This window comes from Herpailurus yagouaroundi, unplaced genomic scaffold (genome assembly GCF_014898765.1).
Source record: "Herpailurus yagouaroundi ecotype Mexico unplaced genomic scaffold, PumYag 28, whole genome shotgun sequence".
In the NCBI taxonomy this organism is placed as follows: domain Eukaryota; kingdom Metazoa; phylum Chordata; class Mammalia; order Carnivora; family Felidae; genus Herpailurus; species Herpailurus yagouaroundi.
Window position 1 is genome coordinate 45,231,326 of NW_024412376.1, and position 25,484 is coordinate 45,256,809.

Genomic DNA, 25,484 nt, shown 5'->3' on the forward strand with positions numbered 1-25,484 from the left:
GAATTATATACCCAAAATATTAGTAGTGCCAAGGTTGAGGAGAGGAATGAGAATAAGTTCTCCTCTGCCCCAAGAACAAGGAATTTGGCAGTAAGCAGATAATTCATTTTGAGATTTTCAAAGCCAACTACAAGGACAAGCCCCTGTAGTACATCTTTACGATCTTCATGTTTGTGTTCAGCTGTATGTCTAGAGATGAACTGCCCTGTCGCCTATTCTGTAACTAAGACTGCCCTCTTAAAGGGATCAGCTGCACTGCCAGCTACATGTAACTTCAGAATCTCTTAAGTTTTAACCTACTGTTCCCCCATGTGGGAAGTGAAAAGCAACAAGAAGAAATAATAAGGTGAGACAGCCTTTGAGGTCCTTGCCAGGTGATCCCTGGAAGGCTATGCTTCTCTTTCTCTCCCAAGTCCACACAGGGATCTGGTTGAAGTCTTACAATGAATGAGGACCTGGGCATACAGGGGAGTGGCTGTAGGTGGGCCAAGAAGCTGATGGAGAAAGTGCACTCATTCTCTGCTCCACGCTTCCAGATTGGCTTCTGATACCAGTGGCATATTCTCTGTCCACACCCATACTGTCTGGAAGACAATGATTCTAGAGTTTCCCAGATGTAAATAAGAGGAATGAGGTGGTAAAGAGCCCAACTTGGAAGATCAGTTGCAATTGCTAAGTTGGAAGAGACTGCCAATGTCTGCCTATCCCTCTACTTCTGGAACGAGCTACATTGTAGAAAGACAAGCAGAGCAAACTAAGAAGTTCAGAAGATTTGGCAGTGAGCCAACTAAAATAAGGGGATGCCTCCCCCCAACATGGGAGAAGCTACACCCAGATCTAGCTTCCCATAGAACTCTTCAATGGGACCCAACTTCCAATAAGGTCTCTAGGTTCAAGACTGGGAGTCCCAGAAAACTTTCTACCTAGCTGGCACACAACTCAGACTGCTCTGCACCTGAATCTTGACCCACACAAAAGACAATTCTCATGCTTTCAGTAAAAAAAAAATATTTTCTTCCATTTTGAGTTTATTTTTGTGAATGGTGTAAGAAAGTGGTCTAGTTTCATTCTTCTGCATGTTGTTGTCCAGTTCTCCCAGCACCATTTGATAAAGAGACTGTCTTTTTTCCATTGGATGTTCTTTCCTGCTTTGTCAAAGATGAGTTGGCCATACTTTTGTGGGTCCAATTCTGGAGTCTCTATTCTATTCAATTGATCTATGTGTCTGTTTTTGTGCCAATACCATGCTGTCTTGATGATTACAGCTTTGTAGTAGAGGCTAAAGTCTGTGATTATGATGCCTCCCACTTTGGTCTTCTTCTTCGATATTACTTTGGCTATTCAGGGTCTTTTGTGGCTCCATACAAATTTTAGGATTGCTTGTTCTAGCTTCAAGAAGAATACTGGTGCAATTTTGATTGGGATTGCACTGAATGTGCAGATTGCTTTGTGTAATATTGACATTTTAACAATATGTATTCTTCCAATCCATGAGCACAGAATGTTTTTCCATTTTTTTGTATCATCTTCAATTTCCTTCATAAGCTTTCTATAGTTTTCAGCATACAGATCTTTTACATCTTTTTTTTTTTTAATTTTTTTTTCAACGTTTATTCATTTTTGGGACAGAGAGAGACAGAGCATGAATGGGGGAGGGGCAGAGAGAGAGGAAGACATAGAATCGGAAACAGGCTCCAGGCTCCGAGCCATCAGCCCAGAGCCTGACGCGGGGCTCGAACTCACGGACCGCGAGATCGTGACCTGGCTGAAGTCGGACGCTTAACCGACTGCGCCACCCAGGCGCCCCAGATCTTTTACATCTTTGGTTAGGTTTATTCCTAGGTATTTCATGATTCTTGGTACAATTGTGAAACTCCACACCCGAAAAACAAATAATCCAGTGAAGAAATGGGCAGAAGACATGAATAGACACTTCTCTAAAGAAGACATCCAGATGGCCAACAGGCACTTGAAAAGATGCTTGTCACTCCTCATCAGGGAAGTGCAAATCAAAACCACACTGAGATATCACCTCACGCCAGTCAGAGTGGCTAAAATGAACAAATCAGGAGACTATAGATGCTGGAGAGGATATGGAGAAACGGGAACCTTCTTGCACTGTTAGTGGGAATGCAAACTGGTGCAACCACTCTGGAAAACAGTGTGGAGGTTCCTCAAAAAATTAAAAATAGATTCTATGACCTAGCAATAGCACTTCTAGGAATTTATCCAAGGGATACAGGAGTGCTGATGCATACGGGCACTTGTACCCCAATGTTTATAGCAGCACTCTCAAAATAGCCAAATTATGGAAAGAGCCTAAATGTCCATCAACTGATGAATGGATAAAGAAATTGTGGTTTATATGTACAATGGAATACTACTTGGCAATGAGAAAGAATGAAATATGGCCTTTTGTAGCAACGTGGATGGAACTGGACAGTGTTATGCTAAGTGAAATAAGTCATACAGAGAAAGACAGATACCATATGTCTTCACTTTTATGTGGATCCTGAGAAACTTAACAGAAGACCGTGGGGGAGGGGAAGGGGGAAAAAAAGTTACAGAGAGGGAGAGGCAAACCATAAGAGACTCTTAAAAACTGAGAATAAACAGGGTTGATGCGGGTTGGGAGGGAGGGGAAAGTGGGTGATGGGCATTGAGGAGGGCACCTCTTGAGATGAGCACTGGGTGTTGTATGGAAACCAATATGACAATAAATTTCATATTAAAATTTTTTTTTAAAGAATAAAAAGGCCAAGGTTTTCCCCTTGGAGCACAAAGCCCCGGTGTTCATGATCACATCCTGACTCTTGCACATCCTTGTGGAACAAGAACTTATAAATCTGTATGTGCATTTGAGTGGCATCATGGTATTTATCTTCATCTAATCCCCACAGATACTTAAAAGTCTCAGGGGATGAAAGTTTAGTTTGGTCTTTTAAACCTTATAGAAGTCTCATTAAAATAAATCCTTACCCATTCTTATTTTCATGAATAAAATACACATAAGCTCTATAAACAGTGGAATGGAAAGCAAACTCATGCTTTGTACATTAGTAGGAATTCACAAATATTAGAACTGTATTACACTTACAGATGTAGATGAAATGAGTAGATGAAATGAGTGGCTAGTTTTATGTTGTACTTTGATGGGGATGTCAAGTTCCCACCATTAAAGTTTCAGTCTGCCATGGCATTGCCTGAACTTGCTACCTGCCCGATTTGTGCATCATCAGTATTCTCACACAATGATATGGGGGCATCGTACTTTAAAGAAATTCTTGGGGTGCCTGGGTGGCTCAGTCGGTTGAGCATCCTACTCTTGATTTTAGCATAGGTCATGATCCCAGGGTTGTGGGATCAAGCCCCACATGAGACTCCAACCTGAGCATGAAGCCTGCTTAGTATTCTCTCTCCCTGTCCCTCTGCCCCTCTCCCCTGCTTGCACTAAATAAGTAAATATTTAAAACATTTATTTGGGAGAAGAAGAAGAGCTGAAGGAATAAACTCTCTCGATGAGTGAGAACTATTACTCCCTAGAGAAATGTCTTAAGCTCAAAGATACCTTGGGAAAGGATGTGTGCAAATTAGTTCTTGGCCCTGTTTTATTGTCAAGATAGATGATATCCATCTTTTTCTTCTCATTAGTTACATCCTTGTTAGGAAACTGCTCTTACTGGGAGAAAGAAAAAAAAAGGCGAATGAAGAGCAAACCACAGAACCTAAAACCAACATCCCAGGACTGGTACTGAACCATCCTGTGGTTTTGGTCAGCCCCAAGTCAAATATGTTGAGGTTTTTAAATGATCAACTTTCTCCAGTTGTAAGGGACTATGTGGTAAGCCACAAGCCACGGCCCAGCCCCACTTCTCTGATTGGCTTGTTTCTCTGGGTCATGTTAAAGAGGAGACAGAAAGCAAATTATTCTGAGCAGGTTCCAAGTACATCCAAACAAAAGACCTTCTCTTTTTTTCTTTAAAAAAAAAATTCTGGGGGCACCTGGGTGGCTCAGTCGGGTAAGCATCCAACTTTGGTTCAGGTCATGATCTCACAGTTCGTGAGTTCAAGCCCCTCATCGGGCTCTGTGCTGACAGCTCAGAGCCTGGAGCCTGCTTCAGATCCTGTGTCTCCCTTTCTCTCTGCCCCTGCCCTGCTCACACCCTGTCTCTGTCTCTCAAAAAGTGAATAAACGTTAAAAAAAAATTTTTTTTACTTCTGTTTCTTTGAGTATAAGTATGTTTGTAGTTTATAGAAGTTATACCTTGCATTTTGGGGGGGGGGCCCTTTGGATCATTCAGAAGTTCCTTAACGGTAGGCTTGCTGGGGGTAAACTCCTTCAGTTTTTTGTTTATCAGAACATGTTTTTATTTCAACTTCCATCTTGCAATTCTAGGTTGACAGTTATTTTCTTCCGGCATTTTGACACTTCAGCATCTTCCAGCTCCTTGTGCTGTTGTTGAAAAGCCTGCCCATGGTCTAAAGTCATCTTTGCAGTGATCTGTCTTTTCTATGCGTTCAAGATCTTCTCACATTTGTTTGGCTGAATCTGTGAAAGATCTGAGGGCTTTACTTGAGGATGCTTTCCTCCAAGGAGGATTTGTGTTGCTTCTTCCAGGATGTAAGAGCAGCGCTGACCCAGAAACACTCCTGCTCCCCTGCATCCCCAGACTTAATTGTACACTTTCAGATTCTGCTCTCTGATGGAGCCTTGGCCCGGGGCCCAGTCTCCCCTGAAGTGTGAGGCTGCACTTGCTGTCAGGATGACACCAGCTTCTGAGTGGGATTCCCTTCTCTAGCTTTATGGCATTTGGGGTTTGGGGGTTTTAAGATCTTGCTTTTGTTTTATTCTGGCCCTGGTGATTTTCCTTATTCCTATGAGCATACAAAAGTTAGAATACTATTTCCTCTAGATGATTGTAGTGGGAAAGCACCCCGGTACACCCCAGTAGTCAGCCAAACTACTGGTAACTCTTCTAGACTCTTCTAGACAGAGCTTCTGGTGCTGCTCCAGCCCCGCCTTTCCCAGCCTTCCTTTCATTCCACTTGCTCCTGTACCTCCCCCAATCATGGACCCTCCTGGGCATGAAATGAACTGTGCCTGGGGCTTCTGACAATAACCTGCTTCAACCAGGAGTTAAATGCTGCTTTTCTAGAGAAGAGTGACTTTCTGTCTTGCTGCCCTATTAAAAAAAATCTATGTTAAATGAAATTTGTATGTTTAAAAGAATTTACAATTAAATACTATAATAACTAAAGATAATGTGGGGAAGTAAAAGATGCCCCATCAGGAGATGAATATTTTACTTACAGAGAGTCAATCAGGGAGTTCTCTACCTCAATTTTCTCATTGACAAAGTACCCTAGCCACCTCAGAAAGTTATCAAATACTGTAATATAGTGATTCAATTAACCTGTAGTGTAGTTTCTTGATAGAACTTTCTCTGACTTTAAGTACCATCTATGATTTTTATAAAGCAAATGTACTATGTAGCTGTAGAAACTGAGCCATATAGTCTCTGTAAAGAAACGATTTTTTTTTAAATAACTTCATAGATTCTCCCACTCCTAGTGATGTCTGAACAAGAGACATATTATAGGAGAGCCTTCTCTAATGTTCCTTGCAAGAATGCTATAGAACAACCACTGGTCAAGTGGCCTAACAAGACTTGAGGCTCAGTTGCTAAAGCATCTTTTTGAAAACAACCTGGAACCACATTCATGCTCCTTGGACGTGCTTTATTATTAAAAAAGAGATATGTACAGACTATTGCCAAGGAACCTGATCTTATAACTCAGGTTATATTTGATGTTTTCAGAACAGGGGCGCCTGGGTGGCGCAGTCGGTTAAGCATCCGACTTCAGCCAGGTCACGATCTCGCGGTCCGTGAGTTCGAGCCCCGCGTCGGGCTCTGGGCTGATGGCTCAGAGCCTGGAGCCTGTTTCCGATTCTGTGTCTCCCTCTCTCTCTGCCCCTCCCCCGTTCATGCTCTGTCTCTCTCTGTCCCAAAAATAAATAAACGTTAAAAAAAAAATTTTTGATGTTTTCAGAACAGAATTTTCTCTCTTAATTCCTGGGGATCTTAACTTGCTATCAATAAAACAGAGCTTTAATTTTTTTTAACTAAAATAAATACCAGTATTCTCTCTTCTTGCCTGTTACACATAACTGATCATTGGTTTTCCAAAATTAAATTTCCAGAATCCTAGGAAGAATGGACCACTTAAATAAACTGAATTTTTTTTATTAAATGAGATATAAATTAGACTACCTTTCTCTATCAATGCTTGTTGTTTTAAAATTTAAAAAAAAACATGCTAAAATATATTGTTTTACTTTTGGTTTGAGTCGAGTTTCACAGCCAAATGATTTTCAATAACAATTATATTTTAATCTTTCATTGAACCCAGAAAGCTACCTAATTACACGAATGTCTATTTCACCAAGTGGATCAGCCAGCTGAAAAAATTGAACAGAAAAGGGAAAAATCCCAATCACTTTTGTTTTATGAACTATGATAAATCCTTATTTGACTATTCACTAGACAAAATATATTGAGAAAGAGATTTCATAAAGACAGCTTCTATTTAATAAAGATAGCATTAGATACTTACTATGCAAGTCCAGTGTATATCTGCTTTTGGTATTTATCCTGAGGAGCTAAATGTGCAGTTTCTGATAAGGATGTTTTCTCACTTCAGCTGTCATATCAACATTCTGCATGCCAGACGACTAGGGAAAATTTTTAAAAAGTGTATTCTCCAATGTATAATCCCTTTTAAACTTTGGGCTCTTAAAAAAGCATCTCAAAGGTTGTTTTTTAATCTGATTATTGAAAGAGTTTATTGCTTTTCCCCATTTTTTGTGTATATCCTGAAGGCTAAAAAGTCTCCCTAATCAACAGAGTGTCTCATTGTGTTCCTGTGAACTTTCTGTGTTGTAGGCACTTACCTCTCTATTTAGTTGGGGAGGGCCTCTCTCTAACACTTCTTGATAGCCCTGTCTCTGATACTCTGGGAACCAGCCTCTCCTTCCTGACTTGGCTCACAGAACTCTTCCAAGCATGGAGTTCACAGGACTGAAGTGGGAGGGAACATCATGAAGGAATAAATTTCAAACCACAGGCTGGAACTGGAGCTTGGCTGGCTTCCCCAGCAAATGACAATCCCCCAGGATAGCTATCCACACCTAGAAGTTACTGCCCTCTGCCTTTGTAAACATGTTTTATTTCCATCAATCCCTCCAGCTCTAACCTTTATTTTTAGGTTCCCAGAATAAAAAAAAACAGTCAATTTGCTACTACCTGATAATTCTAAAACTTGTGCTATTGAAAAATCATCCTGAAACATTTTGTGAGTTAGTGCCCTTCCGAGCAAAACCTATGAAGTCAATTTAGGAATCCTCTTCACTTTCTGACAAGCTGTGTGTATACATGAAACACACATTCATCGATATCAACTTATGTTTATATCAATGCACATTGGCAAGAAGGCAGTGGGCATTGGTGTTAGCCTGTATATATGCATATACCATAGCCACAAATAAGAAAGACACCTGCAAAACTAGAATGTCCAGTTCAGAAGCTCACTGTCATATCCCCATAGTGTGGTGAGAAATATTTATTCTTTTCAAAAAGTGCTTATTTAATATATTGAGTAATGTTACAGTCTTTATTCTACCTAAATCTGGTCTGCCTAAGTCATTTAAATTACTGTAACTACTTTTTACTCTTTTAGCTCTAAACCTGTTGTGTTGATATTTTTTTTAATACTGCAGAAAAATATACTGACTTGAACTCTTGGTGGGGATTATAAAATGGTACAATGGCTATGGAAGTAGAGAGGTTCCTCAAAGAATTAGAAATAGAACTGCTATATGGTCCAGCAATTCCATTTCTGGGGATATATCCAAAGAAGTTGGAAGGAATTGAAAAGATATTTGCACACCCTTGTTCATAGCAACATTATTCACAGTAGCCAAGGTGAAGCAATCCAAGTATTCATGGACAAATGGATGGATAAACAAAATGTGATTTATATGTACAATGGAGTATTACCCAGCCTTAAAAAAGAAGAAAATTGGGGCACCTGGGTGGCTCAGTCAGTTAAGCATCCGACTTCGGCTCAGGTCATGATCTTGCAATTCGTGGGTTCGAGCCCCCGTGTTGGGCTCTATGCTAACAGCTCAGAGCCTGGAGCATGCTTCGGATCCTGTGTCTCCCCTCTCTCTGCTCCTTCCCCACTTGCACTGTGTGTGTGTGTGTCTCTCAAAAATAAATAAACATTAAAAAAAAGAAGAAGAAAATCCTGTCACATGCTACACCATAGATAAAACCTCGAAGACATTGTGCTAGAGGAAATAAGAGAGTCACAAAAAAGAGATAAATACTGTGTAATTCCACTTACATGAAGTACTTAGAGTTGAAAATTCGTGGTGGTTGCTGGAGACTGAGAGGGGAGGGAAAAATGGGGAGTTGCTATTTAATGGGTATAGAGTGTCAGTTTTGTAAGATGAAAAAATTCTAAATATTTCACAATAATGTGAATAAACAACACTATTGATATGTACACTTAAAAATGGTTAAGATGGTAAATTTTAGGTTATTTTTATTTTACCACAATAAAAAATTGCACTAATTCCCAGAAATCCTACTCCTAAGTATGTCCTCAAGAGAAATAAAATTATATACCCATTCAAAGACCTGTACTAGAATATTTATAGCAACATTATTCAGAAGAGCTAAAAATGGAAAACAACCCAAATTATCAAGTGGTAAGTAGAAAAATAAATTGTGGCATAGTCATACATAGGAGAATACTATTCAGTAATAAAAAGGAAAAACAAAAACCTGATGAATATCAAAAACATTGTGCTAAATGAGAGAAATCAGACACAAAAGAGTAAGAACTGTATATTTCATTTATATGAAATTCTCATAAAGGCAAGTAAATCTGTAGTGACAGAAAACAGATTAGTGGTTTCTAGGGCTGGGAGACAGGGAAGAAGAAGGATTGCCACAGGTATATGTCATCTTTTATGGGTGGATAAAAATGTTCTGTATTATGCTTGTGGTAATGGCTACATGACTGTATACATTTTTCAAAACTCATCAAATGGTACGTTTAAATTTGTGAATGTTAATGTATGTAAATCATTACAATAAAATTTAAAACACAGTGCATCTAAACTGAAATCTTCCAATCAATCCTGTACTTCTTCTAAAATAAGTAGTAATTTTGTGGCTGCATTTTGGTGCCACGCAAGGAACTCTAGTTAGGGAGTGAAGAGTCGGATTACATAGACAGTACTCTGTAGCTCTGTGGCTATGGGAAGGGGAGAGACAGGAAGACATCTGCACCACAACCCCGGCATGGACTCTCTGATCCTAATTTCTCTGCATTTCAGTGTTCCCATCTGTAACATGAACGAATTAAGCTAAACCAAGCCTAGTATTTTGTGATCCTTCAGTTTATTTTGCCCCTAATTTAACAGAACTTATTCAGTATGTACCCTATTTAAAGACCACTAACTGTGAAATAACTGTTCTGAAAGCCTTCTAAGTACAATATCAATAACTATGACTGTCAGAGATAAGTGTGATTTATAATTCAGATAGCATTGTACTCCATGCCGTTACCTAAAAATAGTTTGAAGAACCAGTGGGGAACAGGTTTCCTACTTGGAATTCCATTTCTTCTCAACTTCTCTGTTCATCTCATATTCCTACAGGTTCTGCCTCAGGCTCCATTCCTTCAACTGCATTATCTTTCTCTGACTACGTCTCCCGTCCAGAAGATGGCGCCAGCATCCTCCACTTTGACAAGGATGAGGCTGAGAAAAGCTGCCGGGTCTTGATCATCGATGACTCCCTCTATGAAGAGGAGGAATCCTTCAGTGTTTCACTGAGCCTGCCAGTGGGAGGGCGACTGGGAGCCCAGTTCCCCACCACCAAGGTGGTTATCCTGGCTGATCCTAATGATGGTAAGTCCATTTCCTGCTTTCAACTCTTTTTTTTTCCTAGGTAACCTGCATGATTCTTTTTTTCTTTTTTAACTTTAGCTAATTAACATATAGTGCAGTATTGGGTTCGAGAGTAGAATTCAGTGGTTCATCATGTCACATACCCAATGCTTATCACAATAGTGCCCTTTTTAATACCCATCACCCAGCTAGCCCATCTTCCACCCACCCCTCTCTGTCAACCCTGTTTGTTCTCTATCATTGAGTCTCTTGTGGTTTGTTTCCCTCTCTTCTCTCCACCCCCTTTCCCATATGTTCATTTGTTTTGTCTCTTAAGTTCCACATGAGTGAAATATTTCGTATTCGTCTTTCTCTGACTTACTTATTTCACTTAGCATAAACAGATCTATGTCATTGCAAATGGCAAGATTTCATTCTTTTTGATGGCTTAGTAATATTCCATTGTGCATATATATATGTGTGTGTGTGTGTGTGTGTGTGTGTGTGTGTGTACCACATCTTCTTTATCCATTCATCAGTTGATGAACGTTTGGGCTCTCTCCATAGTTTGGCTATTGTTGATAGTGCTGCTATAAACATTGGGATGTATGTACCCCTTCAAATCTGTACTTTTGTATCCTTTGGATGAATACCCAAAGATGCAATTGCTGGATCATAGAGTATTTATATTTTTAGTTTTTTGAGGAACCTCTGTACTGTTCTCCAGAGTAGCTGCTCCAGTTTGCATTCCCACCAACAATGCAAGAGGGTTCCCCTTTCTTCTCATCCTTGCCCATACCTGTTTTTTCTTGTGATGTTAATTTTAGCCATTCTGACAGATGTGATAGCTCATCATAGTTTTGATTTGTATTTCCCTGATGATGAGTGATGTTGAGTGTCTTTACATGTATCTGTTAGCCATCTAGATGTCTTCTTTGGAAAATGTCTATTCATGTTTTCTGCCTATTTCTTAATTGGATGTTTGTTTTTCAGGTGTTGAGTTTGGTAAGTTCTTTACAGATTTTGGATACTAATCTTTTATCAGATATGTTGTTTGCAAATATCTTCTCCCATCTTGTAGGCTCCCTTTTACTTTTATTAACTCTTGGCAATAACTGCCTTATTATTACATTGTCCTTCAACAGTTGAGAGATAAATCTATTTGATGTTCATTTCTCCAAAGACTGTGACTGGCTTGTCAAATACATAGATATCACCAACCCCAAGAACAAAAAAATAATTCAGGAAGATAAAATATTTGTGTATGAATTTATTAAAAAAAAAACAGCCTAAGGATGTGACCCAAGACTTAGAAAGAAGCCAAGAAGAGGACCAAAATTAAGTATCTGATTCTCCAACCTGGATTGCCCACAGTGATTGCCCCTTAGCAGCATAAGGGGGCTTGCTCATAACAATAAGTACATGATTCTTCAAATGGTACAAGGGTACCATGGAGCTCCCATGTCTAGGCATCCAGACTTTTCTTCCTACCCTATGTGACAAAATATTTGGCTCTAGTTCCAGGGTATCCCAGCTGAAATTTGGCCAGAGAAGAAGGGGTCTCCTCACTCCTCAACACCAACTCCATGCCCCAGATGTGATACAAAGTATCAAGCCCAATATTATTTTCCTAGGTCTCAGTTGCCCTTTCTGCAAGAGGCACTTTCAAGAGAAAATGTTGATAAAGCCAGGAGCAGGATCAGACTATCTCATTACCAGTCTCAGACTGCTTCATCTCTCAAACATGTTTCTGTCAGGATTTGAGCGGCCGTGAGTTGCTGTGTTCAGATCTAGGCAAGATTAGATGGCATTCTGAGTCTGGGCATTACCACCTCTCCAGGTGACGTTGGTCAGGTCAAGCTATCTGGAGCTCAGTTTCCCAATCCATAAAGTAAGGAGGTTTAAATGTGTTATCTCTAGGGACGCTTCCAACTCTAGAATTTGATGTTTCTTTTTTTTTTCCAAAGTATGTATGTATGTATTGAGAAAGAGAGTGTGAGTGCATATGAACAGGGGAGGGGCAGAGAGAGAGGGGGAAAGAGAATCTCAAGCAGGCTCCATGCTATCAACACAGAGTCTGATGCAAGGCTTAATATCATGAACCCGTGAGAGCATGACCTGAGTCAAAATCAAGAGTTGGATGCTTAACCAACTGAGCTACCCAGGCGCCCCTAGAATTTGACAGTTCTTGAAGCCCTTCTTAAGGCTTTAGTTAATCATTACTCATACCTATAAAATGAAATACCCTATAGAATATTTGAGTATTTTTTAAATGTTGTCATGAACTTAAAAATTTGTGTTAAAATACTGCTCCTAAAAAGTCAGGTAAAACGGCTAATCACTGAATTTGAATGGCTTTCTGATTCAGGCTACCCATTTTGTTTTCTGTTTCTCCAAGGCTTCCTCCAGATAAATAAATTCCTATTGTTTGACTCATGCTATTTTTTCTACTTGGGTTCTAGGAGATCCCCAAAAATAATGTCTGTACACTATATATTTTTTCATGCTGTAACATTTTCTAAGCATATAATGAGTTACACTTTGATAAGGAAGTACATTGCAATTTTACCCACACATTTAGGAAGAAATTTTTTTAAAAAATCATCCTGAAAAACTAAAGCAAAAGTAAAGAATAAGATTGCCCAACCTTCGATGATTCTCTTTTTTTTCCCCAGTGAGAAGTATATTTCTTACAACCTCTTTCCCTAACACTTTTTAAGAGTTTATCAAAACACCAGAGTGTCCTGCAAAACTACAAATACCAGAGATGAGCATAAATGATCCAACAGACATCAGAACTAAGCAAGAAATTTCACAGGGCTCAGAATGGACTATGACTTTGTTGGTGTGCTCCAAAGTGAGTTTACTCTTGGACCCACCTTATGGAAGAGCTTGGACCGAGCTTCTTAACCCAAATCTCAGTGTTTGTGTGTACAGTAAGAAATGAATAACTGTCAAGGGGGTGGACATTCAAGTCTATTGGTCAATATGGTAGGCTGAATAATGGCCCTCAAATAAGTCCATGTCCTAATCCCTCAAAGAGAAATACTTTCTCTTTGAGTCCTGACATATCCCCACTTACTTTTTACTTTAAAACCTTAGTGGTTTCAAAATGTTGTTTTTTATTTTTGAGAGAGCGCAAGTGGAGGGGGAGCAGATAGAGGGGGTGACAGAAGATCTAAAGTAGTCTCTGTGCTGACAACAGTGAGTCCGATGTGGGGCTTGAACTCACAACTCATGAACTGCTAGATCATAACCTGAGCTGAAGTCAGACGCTCAACTGACTGAGCCATCCAGGTACCCCTAAAAACCTTAGTACTTTTAAATCTTACCATGTTTAGAATGGAGAAATGGTGTCACTCTCCAATGCTAAATATAAAAAGAAAGGGAAAAAAATAGAACAAAAAGGAAGAAAATTAACACAAAATCCAGTACATGATACAGTTGTTAACTTACAGTATTGTTTGAAATGATTTTAGTAGATTCTTAAGTAATTAAGTCATTCAAGAAACATTTATAGTGACCTACTGTGCACTTAGCACAGGACCACAAAGTCAAATAAGGTCTTTCTCTTGCCTTCCTGTCACATCTGACTTGATCTCTACTTAGACTTCTCAAAATCATGACATCTTTTGAATGCGGAAACAGTCATGTACAGAAATAATGGAAGATTTTTAGTTTGGTATAAACAATCTTAATCGCTACATACTTTTCTGAGCAAGTCACTGTTCGTAATGGTTGAATCCAGGAAACTTGCATTCAGATCCTTTAACATTTATTGACGATGGAGCACTTTGCTAAGCTTAGAAAACCCCAGTACCCACTCATTAAAGGAGACTACATGGGCAACGACCTTATAAGCAGGAAATTGTTTGATGTGCATCTTAGCAATGCCATCAAGCCACAGAACCACCTCTATCTAGCCTGGGCAAAGACTGTCGGGAGTCCTGGACTCTCAAGGTCCATGGTCAGAATACTCTTCCTTTTAACATGGCTGGAAATGGGCAGCCCATTCTTTCTTCTGGCTGCTTTCTCTTTTCTAGGTCCCACACAGAGTAAACTTCATAAAGCAATTTTGCTACAGATGTGACCATACTAATCTAGCTCCACTCTGCTAAGGCTGCACAGTCACGTTCCCTGTAGCCCCAGATGGACTGTACTGAGTAGGTGCCCTAAAACATCCCAATTCCACGGTCAGAATTAATGATATTTCAGCAAAGGTATTCTGTAAAATTCTAAGGTGTGACTTCCTCCTCTTTCAGGTCCTGGCGGTGGCGCTCAGGTAACAACTGCCCCTGAATGACTGCTATGGGTGCTTCTTCCACTTTAGTCACTAGACTAAAGGTATTCAGAGATTTTGCCATTCATGATGCTACTGGTTCCTTTGAATGGTACCATTTTACCTTCTCCTTGAGAAATAGCCATAGTGATTATTAGTGTGCCTACCACGTGATTATAATCTTTTGGAATACTGATGTTAAATGACAATTCCTCTAATTCAGTTTTTAAGCACTAAACTTTTATCAAACTCTAATGTGTAGTCTATCTCAGGCAGTAATATAGTTGTCATTTCAGTCAGGAATAACAAGTGTCTTACAAAATTGACGATTTGGGAAAATACTGAGCAAAGTGCACACTCATTTTCCAGGGTTAGGATTTTGTGTGTAATTTGCCATAGTCTGGGCACTTGTTAAGAACCAATAATGCTTTCTTTGTTCAGACATGTCGAGTCCATCATCTTGTAGCAGAAGTAGGTTTTCATTTAAGCCAACTATCCAGCAATCTAAAGACGTGGCCAAGCCATTTGAAGGCAAACTTTTTTTTTTCTAATTAGAATTGGAATGCAATGGGTTTTTTTGTTTAGTTGGTTTGAGTTGTTTTAGATAATTTTTTTAATTGAAATATAGTTGGCACATAATGTTACATTATTTTCAGGGGTAAAACATAGTGATGGTCAAGTCTATATGTTATGATGTGCCCACCACAAGGGTAGCCACCATCTGTCACCATACAATGCTATTACAATACCAATGACTGTATTCCCTGTGCTGTACCTTTTAAGGGATGAAATGTTGTTATTCTATTTAGCTAGATTCTGAGAAGTGTTTTGCCTCCTTAAACAGAGATCAAATATCCCCTTGTCAGATGGGTCACCTACAGGAATACCTTTGTAAAGACAACTACCATGGAGTGACGCTAAGAAAAGAAATCATTCAGGAGCAGAGGCAACTGAACCATCCGAGATCCTGGCCCTGCACTCCCACAGAATCCCTTATAAAAAACAGCAACTGATGAGGGCAGATACCACAGAGTATGGCCAATAAGTATTAGCTAAATGAATGCGTGGTAGGCTTCAGACCCTAACTTCCACTGGCCCTGTACCAGGGGCAGGAAGAAACTGAGGACACTTTTTTTTTTTTTTTAATGTTTATCTATTTTGAGGGAGAGAGAGACAGAGTGTGAGTGGGGGAGGGGCAGATAGAGAGGGAGACACAGAATCCGAAGCAAGTTCTAGGCTCCAAGCTGTCAGCACAGAGCCCGATGTGGGGCTTGAACCCACCAACTGTGAGATCATGACCTGAGCGGAAGTCAGACGCTTAACCGACTGAGCCACCCAGGAGCCCCCTGAGGACACTTATTAATTAGCAAATTGTGTCTGTTTTATATTTAAACACTTATAGCAGGTTCCTGTTTTCTACTTAGGATGTTTCTTTCAGTTTTTATGATGTGATTTGAAAACTTGTAATCTGCTACAAAGAAAAAATTGATGTCCAGTTTCATAGAGGGCTGTTAGTTTTGTCCTGAGGCAATAAGATTTGTATAACATGCATAAAATTTGCCTATAAAGATTGCCACATAGATTAGTATCTTTATCATTGAATGGGTATTGAACAGAATGATGACAGATTTAAGAAAACATTGTAAAGAAAAATTGTGTAAAGAAATTGCATATAAACAAAGTGTCATTTTGGTGAAATCAGCACATCCAACTTTTTTGTTATGTGGCTAATACTGTTGCAAGACCAAGATAAAGTTCAACACATAAATGGTTTTAAAGCCTGAAAGACCTTTTTCTGTGCTGTAAAACTAGGAAACCATTCAGAAGAAAGAGTATCACTGTGCTCTATAGGGTTGTTCATATTACAATACCAATGCCACAGGCTTCATAAATAGAAAAAATTATTTCAGTTCTTTTTTTTAAGTTTTTTTATTTATTTTGAGAGAAAAAGAGAGAGAGTGAGAAAGAGAGAGAATCCCAAGCAGACTCCCCACCATCAGCACAGAGCCCAATGTGGATCTTGAACCCACAAACCATGAGGACATGACCTGAGCTGAAATCAAGAGTCAGATGCTCAACCAACTGAGCCACCCAAACACCCCACTGTTTGTGTTCTTAAACTTGGGTGCCATAGTTCACTTTTTGCAGCTTAAAGTTTCGTAAGATGTATTTTTTTGTTTTGCACTGATTGCCACTGTTGTCTTGCACATATCTTTCTGGAAATGCTTACTACATTTGACGCTGTGACCACTCATTTTTCTCAAAACTCTCTGCTCTTGATATTCCTGGTTCCCCCTTTCTTGCCATCAATCCATTTTTTCATTCATCTGTCTGTCTGTCCTTTTTCTTTCTTTCTTTTCTTTTCTTTTTTTTTTTTTTTTTTTTTTTTTTTTGCTTCTCTTTTGCACTTTTTACCCTCTGCCAGTTTCCCTAAAGGTTGATTCCCCCAGTACAATTCTCTTTATTCATCCATATTGGATGATTATATCATCTATACAGGATGGACTCCTACTTGTGTGCCTAACACCCTCAAATCTTATCTCGAGCCCTGATTCTTGAACTCCAGATTCACACATTAAACCTTTCTAGACCTGTCTACTTGGATATCCCATCAGATGTCATCATCTTGCCCTCTCTTACTCCTATATTCCCAACTAAGTTATCGACAGTTCCACTCCCACACCCCCAGGGCATCCTAGAAGCTGCCTACATCCAACCACTGGGTGCTGCTCAGGACACTTACCCTATTCATCTCCCCCTTCAACCTTAATACTAGTATGTACTTCAAACCACGCTCATGTGTCACCTGGATAATTGCAGTAGCTTCCTACTTGGTAACATTAACTCTTCCTTCAATCTGTAGCTCACACTGAAGTTAGACAGATGTACAGAAAACAACAACAAAAACCAACCACCTTTCCACTGCTTAAAATCGGTTCCCATGGGCGCCTGGGTGGCGCAGTCAGTTAAGCGTCCGACTTCAGCCAGGTCACGATCTCGCGGTCCGTGAGTTTGAGCCCCACGTCGGGCTCTGGGCTGATGGCTCAGAGCCTGGAGCCTGTTTCCGATTCTGTGTCTCCCTCTCGCTCTGCCCCTCCCCCCGTTCATGCTCTATCTCTCTCTGTCCCAAAAATAAATAAACGTTGAAAAAAAAAAATTTTTTTTAATAAATAAATAAATAAATAAAAATCGGTTCCCATGTTCTATAGAGTCTAAAAAGTAAAGACTCATTTACTTCAAATTGATCCAAGTCCCTGCAGTATCTGGCTTCTACCTTCCTCTCTAATGCATTCTCAACATCCCTTTACTCTCATCTCAAATATCACTAGGAAAAAAGGCTTGTATTTCTCCCCAGACACTAGGCTTCTTCACGCTTATATGCCTTTTTCCGTATTAGCCACTCTGTTTGGAACATTCCTCCCAGCTTTCCCATTGGTCCATTCTCCTTCATCCTCAGATCCAGCACAGCTTTATTCCTCCCAGGACTCCTCCTTTGAGCCTTGAGGTTGTGCCTTCTCTTGTCCAAGCATGCAGGGGTCAGCTGATTGAAACTGGTATGGCTGCCCTCTTATACCAAAAATACCTTGAGGGCAAAAAATACCTACTCCTCTATATCCCCAGTAGCTACCACAGTGCTTAGAGCGCAGAGGGGAGTTCAGTAGGTGTTTAACTGAACAAAACAAAATTGAATTTGACTTCGTGAGGCCTGATATTAAAGAACTCATATTGACTCATAGGCATCACCTCTTTCTTTCCTAAGAATTCAGAAACCATTTTAAATGAACTGTTCGAGAATTTTTCTAGAGATTAAGCTTACCAGTTTGCTTCTGGATTTTATTTTCTCTGCTGAGGCAACTGAAAAGACATTTTCCTACCTTCCATCTTTTGACATCTATCCTGTTCTGAGTGGTTTCTCAATGTTTACCAATAGTGCTTCTGTCACTTCCTCTGAAAGTCCTTTCTGGATCTTGTCATGAAATTTCCCTGAATCTGGACATTGAATTCCACTGAATTACATGCCGGTCATATCTCTTTTAAGCGCTTCACTTCCCAACTTGTCATACTCCTTTTCTCTATTTCTGTTTAAAGGACATTCTCTTTGAAAGGAGATAAAACACATCTATGGCTGTGGAGTCAATTTAACGTAAGTGGGCTGGGGTCACAACCATCATTTTCTTTGAAAGGAGATAAAAACGCATCTACGGCTGTGGAATCAATTTAACGTTAAGTGTGATGGGGTCATGCTCTCATAATTGCCTACCCTTAAGGATTACTGCCATCACCTCAGTCCTTTAGACAGACCTAGGACAAAGATAACTGGAGACACTGCTGGGCAACACAGAGGCGGTCTTTTCTCCGTTTCAACAAATCTCCTGATGCGCCATACACAGAGCATCTCAGGAGGGTTTCATTATTTTTCTTCCAAGTGGCACTATCCTCCTCTTACATCTTACATCTTACATTCCTAGAGGCTTGGCACATTTTTTTTTCTGCATAGCAACATATGTGACCCAAGTATGTTTTCTCTTTCTTACCTCTTGCCCTTCCCTATACATAATACAGAGTAAGTTCTGTGCTAAAATATCAGATCACTTTGTCCCAACCTAAAAAAAAAAACAAAAACAGAAAACAAACAAACAAAGAAAAACCTTTGTAGTAAGTTCAAAATATAACAGAAGTGAGTTAAAATTATTTTTTTGACAAATTCTTCAGTACTTGTAATACACCAGCCTCCGTGTCACTGTGGGTACGCTTGGACTACAGTCCCTGACCCTGAGAAGTGTGTAAGGTTGTCATAAAAACACAGAATAGCGTGTTAGCTTGGTAGCTTTAACATTTTAACTTTTTACAGAGGTCATAAATCAAGAGAAGGAGTTCTTTTTTTAATTTTTTTTAGCATTTATTTCTTTTTGAGAGACAGAGAGAGAGCGCAAGCAGGGGAGGGGCGTAGAGAGAAACACCGAATCTGAAGCAGGCTCCAGGCTCTGAGCTGTCAGTACAGAGCCCGATGCGGGGCTCAAATTCACGAACTGTGAGATCGTGACCTGAGCCAAAGTTGGATGCTTAACGGATTGAGCCACCCAGGCATCTTAAGAGAAAGAGTTCTAAGGAGACCGTTTGGGAAGTAATGTGTGTCATGTACAATACGGAGGACACAGCGAATTGACGTTTGGCTCTACGTGGAAAATCACAATGTAGGAGTCAAGCTGGTCGGGTGCTCTGATGGATGAGCAAAAAAGAGGGGCTGCATCAGCTTCCTTGAGTTTGTCAAGGCAACAGTTGCAGAAAGGTTGCCATGGACCAAATGTGAGCCAGGCACACAGGGGAGAGAGCCAGAATGAACTCGTCTTAGGTCTTGTCTGCAGGCGCCATCTAGAGGGGTGAACAAGCCTAAGCAGAAGCACTGCCAATGCTAAAGGACTGAGGAATGATTAAGTGACCCACAAGAGTAGATAGAGAGGCATCATCCTCATCAAGGGAACAGCAAATGAGAAATACACAACTACGGGAGTGAGGGCTCTCTAGAGAACACACGAAAGTGCCCGTGAGAAAGAGAATCAGTTTTCTTCCATCGTCTAAGACCAGAGCATGTGATCACCATGATGATAGCCACTAAGAAAAAACTTCCCTGCTCCTTTTGCCTTTCATCCCTCTGTCCTGTCCCAAGCTTGGAAGTATCTGAAATATTCATCGGCAGCAATGGGGAGATGGCTTGAAAGGTCTAGGCAAGAAGAAAAGACAGAATGCCCCCCCCCCTTCTGTGAGCGCAGTCCTCCCATCTACGGTGAGCCCATAGCAAGGGTGCCCCACCCCTCAGGCACAGAGCTACTCAGAACATTAGGAAGCATGGGGTAAAGAATGCCGAATTACTTGAGTAAGTTATATATGGCTTCCCAGAGCAGGTAACTCTTAATCACATTCTTAAAGAATGAGTAGAAATGTGTGAAATTGGATATTTGGGAAGAGAGTTCCAGCTCAGGAAAAATCACCAGCAACAATGAAGGCCCAGACACACACAGTATGTTGGGTATGAGGTGTTTAGTGCAACAGGGCACAGGGTCAGTTGTGGTGCCCAGTGATTCCAGAAAAATGGACTCCAGTCAGATAAGGAGAGGTCTTGTATGCCATGTTAAAACTTTGAGTAAAACTTTCCCCAGCATTAAGAAATCTACTAAGATACATCCTGAGTAAATAATGCTTATTAAATTTGATTTGCACCTTCCAAAACTTTAAATTTAATCCAGATATGCTCCCGTGTTGCGTTATGCTTGCAAAGATGTCACCTCTATAATGTTAACTTTCCATTTACTCTCTCTGGGGTCATTCCTCCATGGTGAAGCTGCTTCTTGGTGTTTACATTTTTTTCTTGCCTCCAGATTTCACAGTCTACACAAACATTCATTTTAAAACCTTTCCATGACAGCTAGTATAGCTGTCTGGTATAACAGCTAGCTAAACCTGTGTAAGCTTTAAATAGCTAAGTTCATGGGCTACTTTTTAAAACACCGAGAACAAGATATAAATAGGTATACCCATAAAAGTCCTAACTTTCTCATTGTCAAACTTTTCCTCCCTTCAGGAGATACAGGCTACCCTTCTACCTGCCCCCCAAAGTCTGATTTCCACTTTGGCTTCCTCAACCTACTCTATCTAGGGACCCCCTTCTCTGCCTCCAGTGGAGCATTTCTGACATCTCAGCTCATGGGATCCTGCCACCCCCTAGGATTTCTGTCTATCCCTGTGATCAACAAGTGTTATGAAAAAAGGAACAGCAGCAGTCCTCAAATTCAGAACCCTGGCTAGACTGTCCCTCAACATAAAAAGCACTTTCTCCTGAGAAAAAGCCTTGTAAATTCCCCACCATCTTTTCCCAAACAATAACTGACTTGCCTGAGTTACAGCTAATTGGCCAATTTTCCCAAACAGAGATATTTCTTTGTATGACAGAAACCTCTTGAAACAGAAAAGTGAGTAGAATTCTAGCTGAACTTATCTCACTGCACCTCCTGGAGTCAAATTTGTGGCATGTGATTCTGACATGGGTGTGTGTGTGTGTGTGTGTGTGTGTGTGTGTGTGTGTTGTTTTTTCCTTCTCCAGTCTGTGGCATCTGTCAAGTCTGATGATTGTGACAAACATCCAGGGTCACAGGGCCAATGAGATAGTTGGCCTGGTGGGTTGAAGTATTCTTAATTTGTCCTTTGGTGCCTCTCTAGAGCCTACCCTGCACTTTGGGAATGCTGAGTATCATGTCGATGAAAGTGCTGGCTCCTTAGAGATCTGTGTCTGGAGGACAGGCCCTGACCTTTCACAAGCATCATCTGTCACTGTGCGCTCCAGGAAGACAGAGCCAGCATCAGCAGAAGGTGAGAGGGCCATTTTTAAAAAAATGTGTCATGGGGTTTCTGGGTGGTTCATTTGGTTGAGCATCTGACTCTTGATTTCGGTGCAGGTCATATCTCATGGTTCATGAGTTCTAGCCTCGCATCAGGCTCTGTGCTGATAGCACAGAGTCTGCTTGGGATTCTCTGTCTCCCTCTCTCTCTGTCCCCTCCCTCTCATGCTCTCTCTTTCAAAAATAAATAAATAAACATTTTTTTAAATAAAAAATATATCATTATCAAGATATATGTATAGGGTGGAGACTAGTCTGTTAAGTGTAGTATGCCTGGTCTTTGTTAATGGACCCTGATTTTAAGTTTCTCCTACCTGAGCACATAGATGGTCTGTGTATATAATGACTTTTGCTGTTTATAAAACAGACTTTATGATCCATTCATTACCCATTGGATTGTCATGGACCAAAATTAATTTTCCGAAGTTCAGAATATTTGTAGATACTATAAGCTGTTCGTGACAGTATTTCAGACCAAAATACCTCTTTAATGGCTGAACCAGGCCCATCTCCTGGGGAAACCCAGGTACTGTTAGACCCTAGAAGGATAGGAGGTTTGCACTCTGACTCAGGCATTTTCCTTGGCTTAAGCATCGTGTCATCATGGCCCACTCACCTTTGCCCCTCTTGATATGGACAATTAAGGCCTGGCTGACAGTGGAGCTAGACAGTTCTGGATACTACCTGCTCTGGCAAGCCTGTCGGCTGCTTTACCAAAAAATAAAACAAACAAACAAAAACCCAAAACACAGAATAATTCAACAGGAAAAGAAAGGGAAATTTCCATCTACAATGATATCCACATTTTCTCATTTGTCATCTGGGACCTTTTAGTCTCCTGGGTCATGGACAATCAGTTAGTTCAGGATATCCAAGGCACATGAGAATATTTTAAGGTAAAAGCACAAATCTTGCAAATAAAACCCAGCAATATTAAAGTCTATACTAACTAATGAGGCATCAAGAGAATAAAATCTATATTGACCTCTCAAATCGTAAACCCAGTTTCAGCATGTACCCATAAACAGGAATATAAAGAAGGAAAATAAAGACAGATTTAGAGCACGGTGCTTGCTCTTGGAAGAATTCACGTGTTATAACTCTCCAGTGATTATATCATAGCACATGATACATGAAACCAGTAATGATCCTTACAAGGTTTTTTAGTGGGTTTTTGGTTTTTTCTTCTTGCTTTTTTTTCTTTTCTCTTCTTTCTTTTTCTTAATTTACAGAGGTCATTTTTCACTCTCTATGTGTTTGTGGAAACAAAAATAAATAGACTAATTGGCTTATTGGGCTATTTTGCTTGTGGTTGGGAAAATAAAATTCGAATTCATTTAGATAAATCCCTTTGCATACAAGTAGTGACCCTTCTGCTAGCTCTCAGGTGGGGATGGACTAATAGAAATAATGCATCTGTGAAGCACCTGGGTGGCTAAGTCAGTTGAACGTCCAACTTCACCTCCGGTCATGATCTCACAGTTCATGGGTTTGAGCCCCACGTCGGGCTCTGTGCTGACAGCTTCAGATTCTGTGTCTCCCTTTCTCTCTGCTCCTCCCCTGCTGTGCTCTATCTCTCTCTCTGTCTCTCAAAAATAAGTAGATGTTAAAAAAAATTTTTTTTTAAGTAATGCTTCCGCTCAGCTTGGTTAATTAACAATAATAATTATGCATACATAGTTATACTATTTCATTATAACTTGTTACATAAATAATAATTATAATTTCTTTGTACTAGATGCCTACTATTTGCCAGACTCCATGCTAGAATCTTTGCTGTGTCATCTCTAATCTTCACAACAACCTTGTAAAAGAGCAATAATTACCCCATTTTGCAATTAAGGAAACTGAGACTCAGAGAGTTTCAGTAGTTGGTACAAGTAAGCAATAAACTCAAGACCTGAACCAAAGTGTAAAAGATACAAAAGTCTCTTTTCCTTACTCTCCTGCCCTGGTATTTTTCAGCATAATCTTGCTTTGCCTTTCTTAAATGTAATTATTTAATGGCTTTTTAAAAAAATATCTTTGCAACAATCTCAAACTTACAGAAAAGTGACAAGTACAGGAAAAGCAGGGTTTTTTTTTTTCCTGAACCATTAAGAGTAGGTTGCCAATAAACTTGGAACCATCTCTCTGAAAACTTAGATTGCCATTCCTACAAAGATATTTTCCTTTATGACCACAATGCAAGCATAAAATCAAGAAATTAACTTGATAACATTACTGCAATTTAATCCAAACACCTCATTCAAGATCCACCAGGTCTGATGTTTCCTTATAATTAGATTCAGGCTCTGCATCTTTGGCAGGAAAGTTGCAGAGATGACAGTGTTGTCACTGGAGCCAATCAAACGGCACACCATTTCCATTTATCCTATTAATGGTGGTGTTAACTTTGATCACTTGGTTAAGTGGTATCTTCCAGGTCTCCCCACTGTGAAGTTATTTTTCTTCCTTTGCAATTAATAATTATTTTATGGAGAGATACCTTGAGACAATATAAATATTCTGTTCCTCGATTTATAAATATATTTATATTACCTAGGGTTCTCTATTGTATTCTATTGGTTATAATTTACTGCTGTCTTTACATTTGATGACTTTTTTAAATAAGTAGCAAAGAAATTATATGATTAGGTGCACTAACTTACAAAATAATAATGCAGAAAGTGGCACCAACTCCATGACTTAGTAAAATTGAGCAGAATGTGATAAGGTTAACCAAATATCTAGCAAAGGTGAATGAGTGAAACCTAATGAAAATTAAATTCCTGATAGTTATCTTAACAATAAAAATTAAAAAGATAAATTCTTCACTGCAAATTGAAGTTGCCTTCAGAGAACCTTCAGTCTCTCAGTGGGATTTGTGTGGAAGTACTTAAAAAGTGAAGTGATGTGCCTGGTCTCAACATGGAGAACACTGATGAGGATGGCCCATGCTCATGGATGAGAGACTATCATGGCATTCAGTAGAATATGGAAACTTTCGCTTTCTGGGGGTTGAGCCCACAAAATATGATTCTGAAATTGCTGTGTATATAGGAGAATGTGATTATTCCCTGAAGAAAATTTTTCTGTGAAGGAAAACTTGTGAAAGTGAATCCTACAGTCTCACTCTTGACCTTTCCTTTCCCACTAGCTGGAATAGATTATGTTGGCATCAGCCGAAATCTGGGCTTTGCACCAGGAGTGCATATGCAGATATTCCAAGTGACAATCCTTGATGACCTGGGACAACCCATCTTGGAGGGTCCAGAGAGGTTTGAATTAGTTCTCCAGATGCCAGTGGGTGCAGTGCTTGGAGAACCAAATAAAACCACCATTTTCATCAATGACACCATCACTGACTGTAAGCAGAGTACTTGTAGTTCCTTTGATTGAAAGACTTTAAGGACTTAACAGCCAAAATATGTCTCCTAACAACAGAATGAAACTGTACTGTATTAACAGCTTAGCAACTCTGGAATATCAATGATATTGTACTGTTATTGATGTTATATGTATGCTGGTGATATACACAAATATAGCTTATGTGACTGTATGGATACAGAGATATGCACATATACAGAGAGAGGACTGAGCCCACAAAAGATTAGACTGTGTTCTTGTTTTCCTTTTCCTATTTTCTTTTATTTTGTTTCTAATGCTCGTGAAAAACACTGTCATCAATTAAATCAAAAGTTAAGAACAAAAGGGTCGGCTTCTCTTTGCCAATTGATGCTCAACGTGAAGCACCTTTCACCCACATACATACTGTCACCCTCTTTCAGTTTTTCAGGTTATCGTGATAAAAGTGCCCTGACTGAAATTTGCCCATACGCTGAAAGCTCCTTTTTGCGAATTGCTTAAT

At 39.8% G+C, this 25,484-nt stretch overlaps 1 protein-coding gene across 1 annotated transcript in view; it reads left to right on the forward strand.

The window, feature by feature from the left end:
* The window catches only part of FREM3 (FRAS1 related extracellular matrix 3), an 86,611-nt gene extending 61,461 nt beyond the window's left edge, over nucleotides 1–25,150 (forward strand). Inside the window, exons 6-8 of the mRNA XM_040473095.1 lie at nucleotides 9,731–9,982; nucleotides 21,456–21,605; nucleotides 24,774–25,150. Of these exons, the coding sequence (XP_040329029.1) occupies nucleotides 9,731–9,982; nucleotides 21,456–21,605; nucleotides 24,774–25,015 (644 nt within the window). The 3' untranslated portion in view covers nucleotides 25,016–25,150. The remainder of the gene's footprint in view (nucleotides 1–9,730; nucleotides 9,983–21,455; nucleotides 21,606–24,773) is intronic.
* Nucleotides 25,151–25,484: the final 334 nt, after the last annotated feature.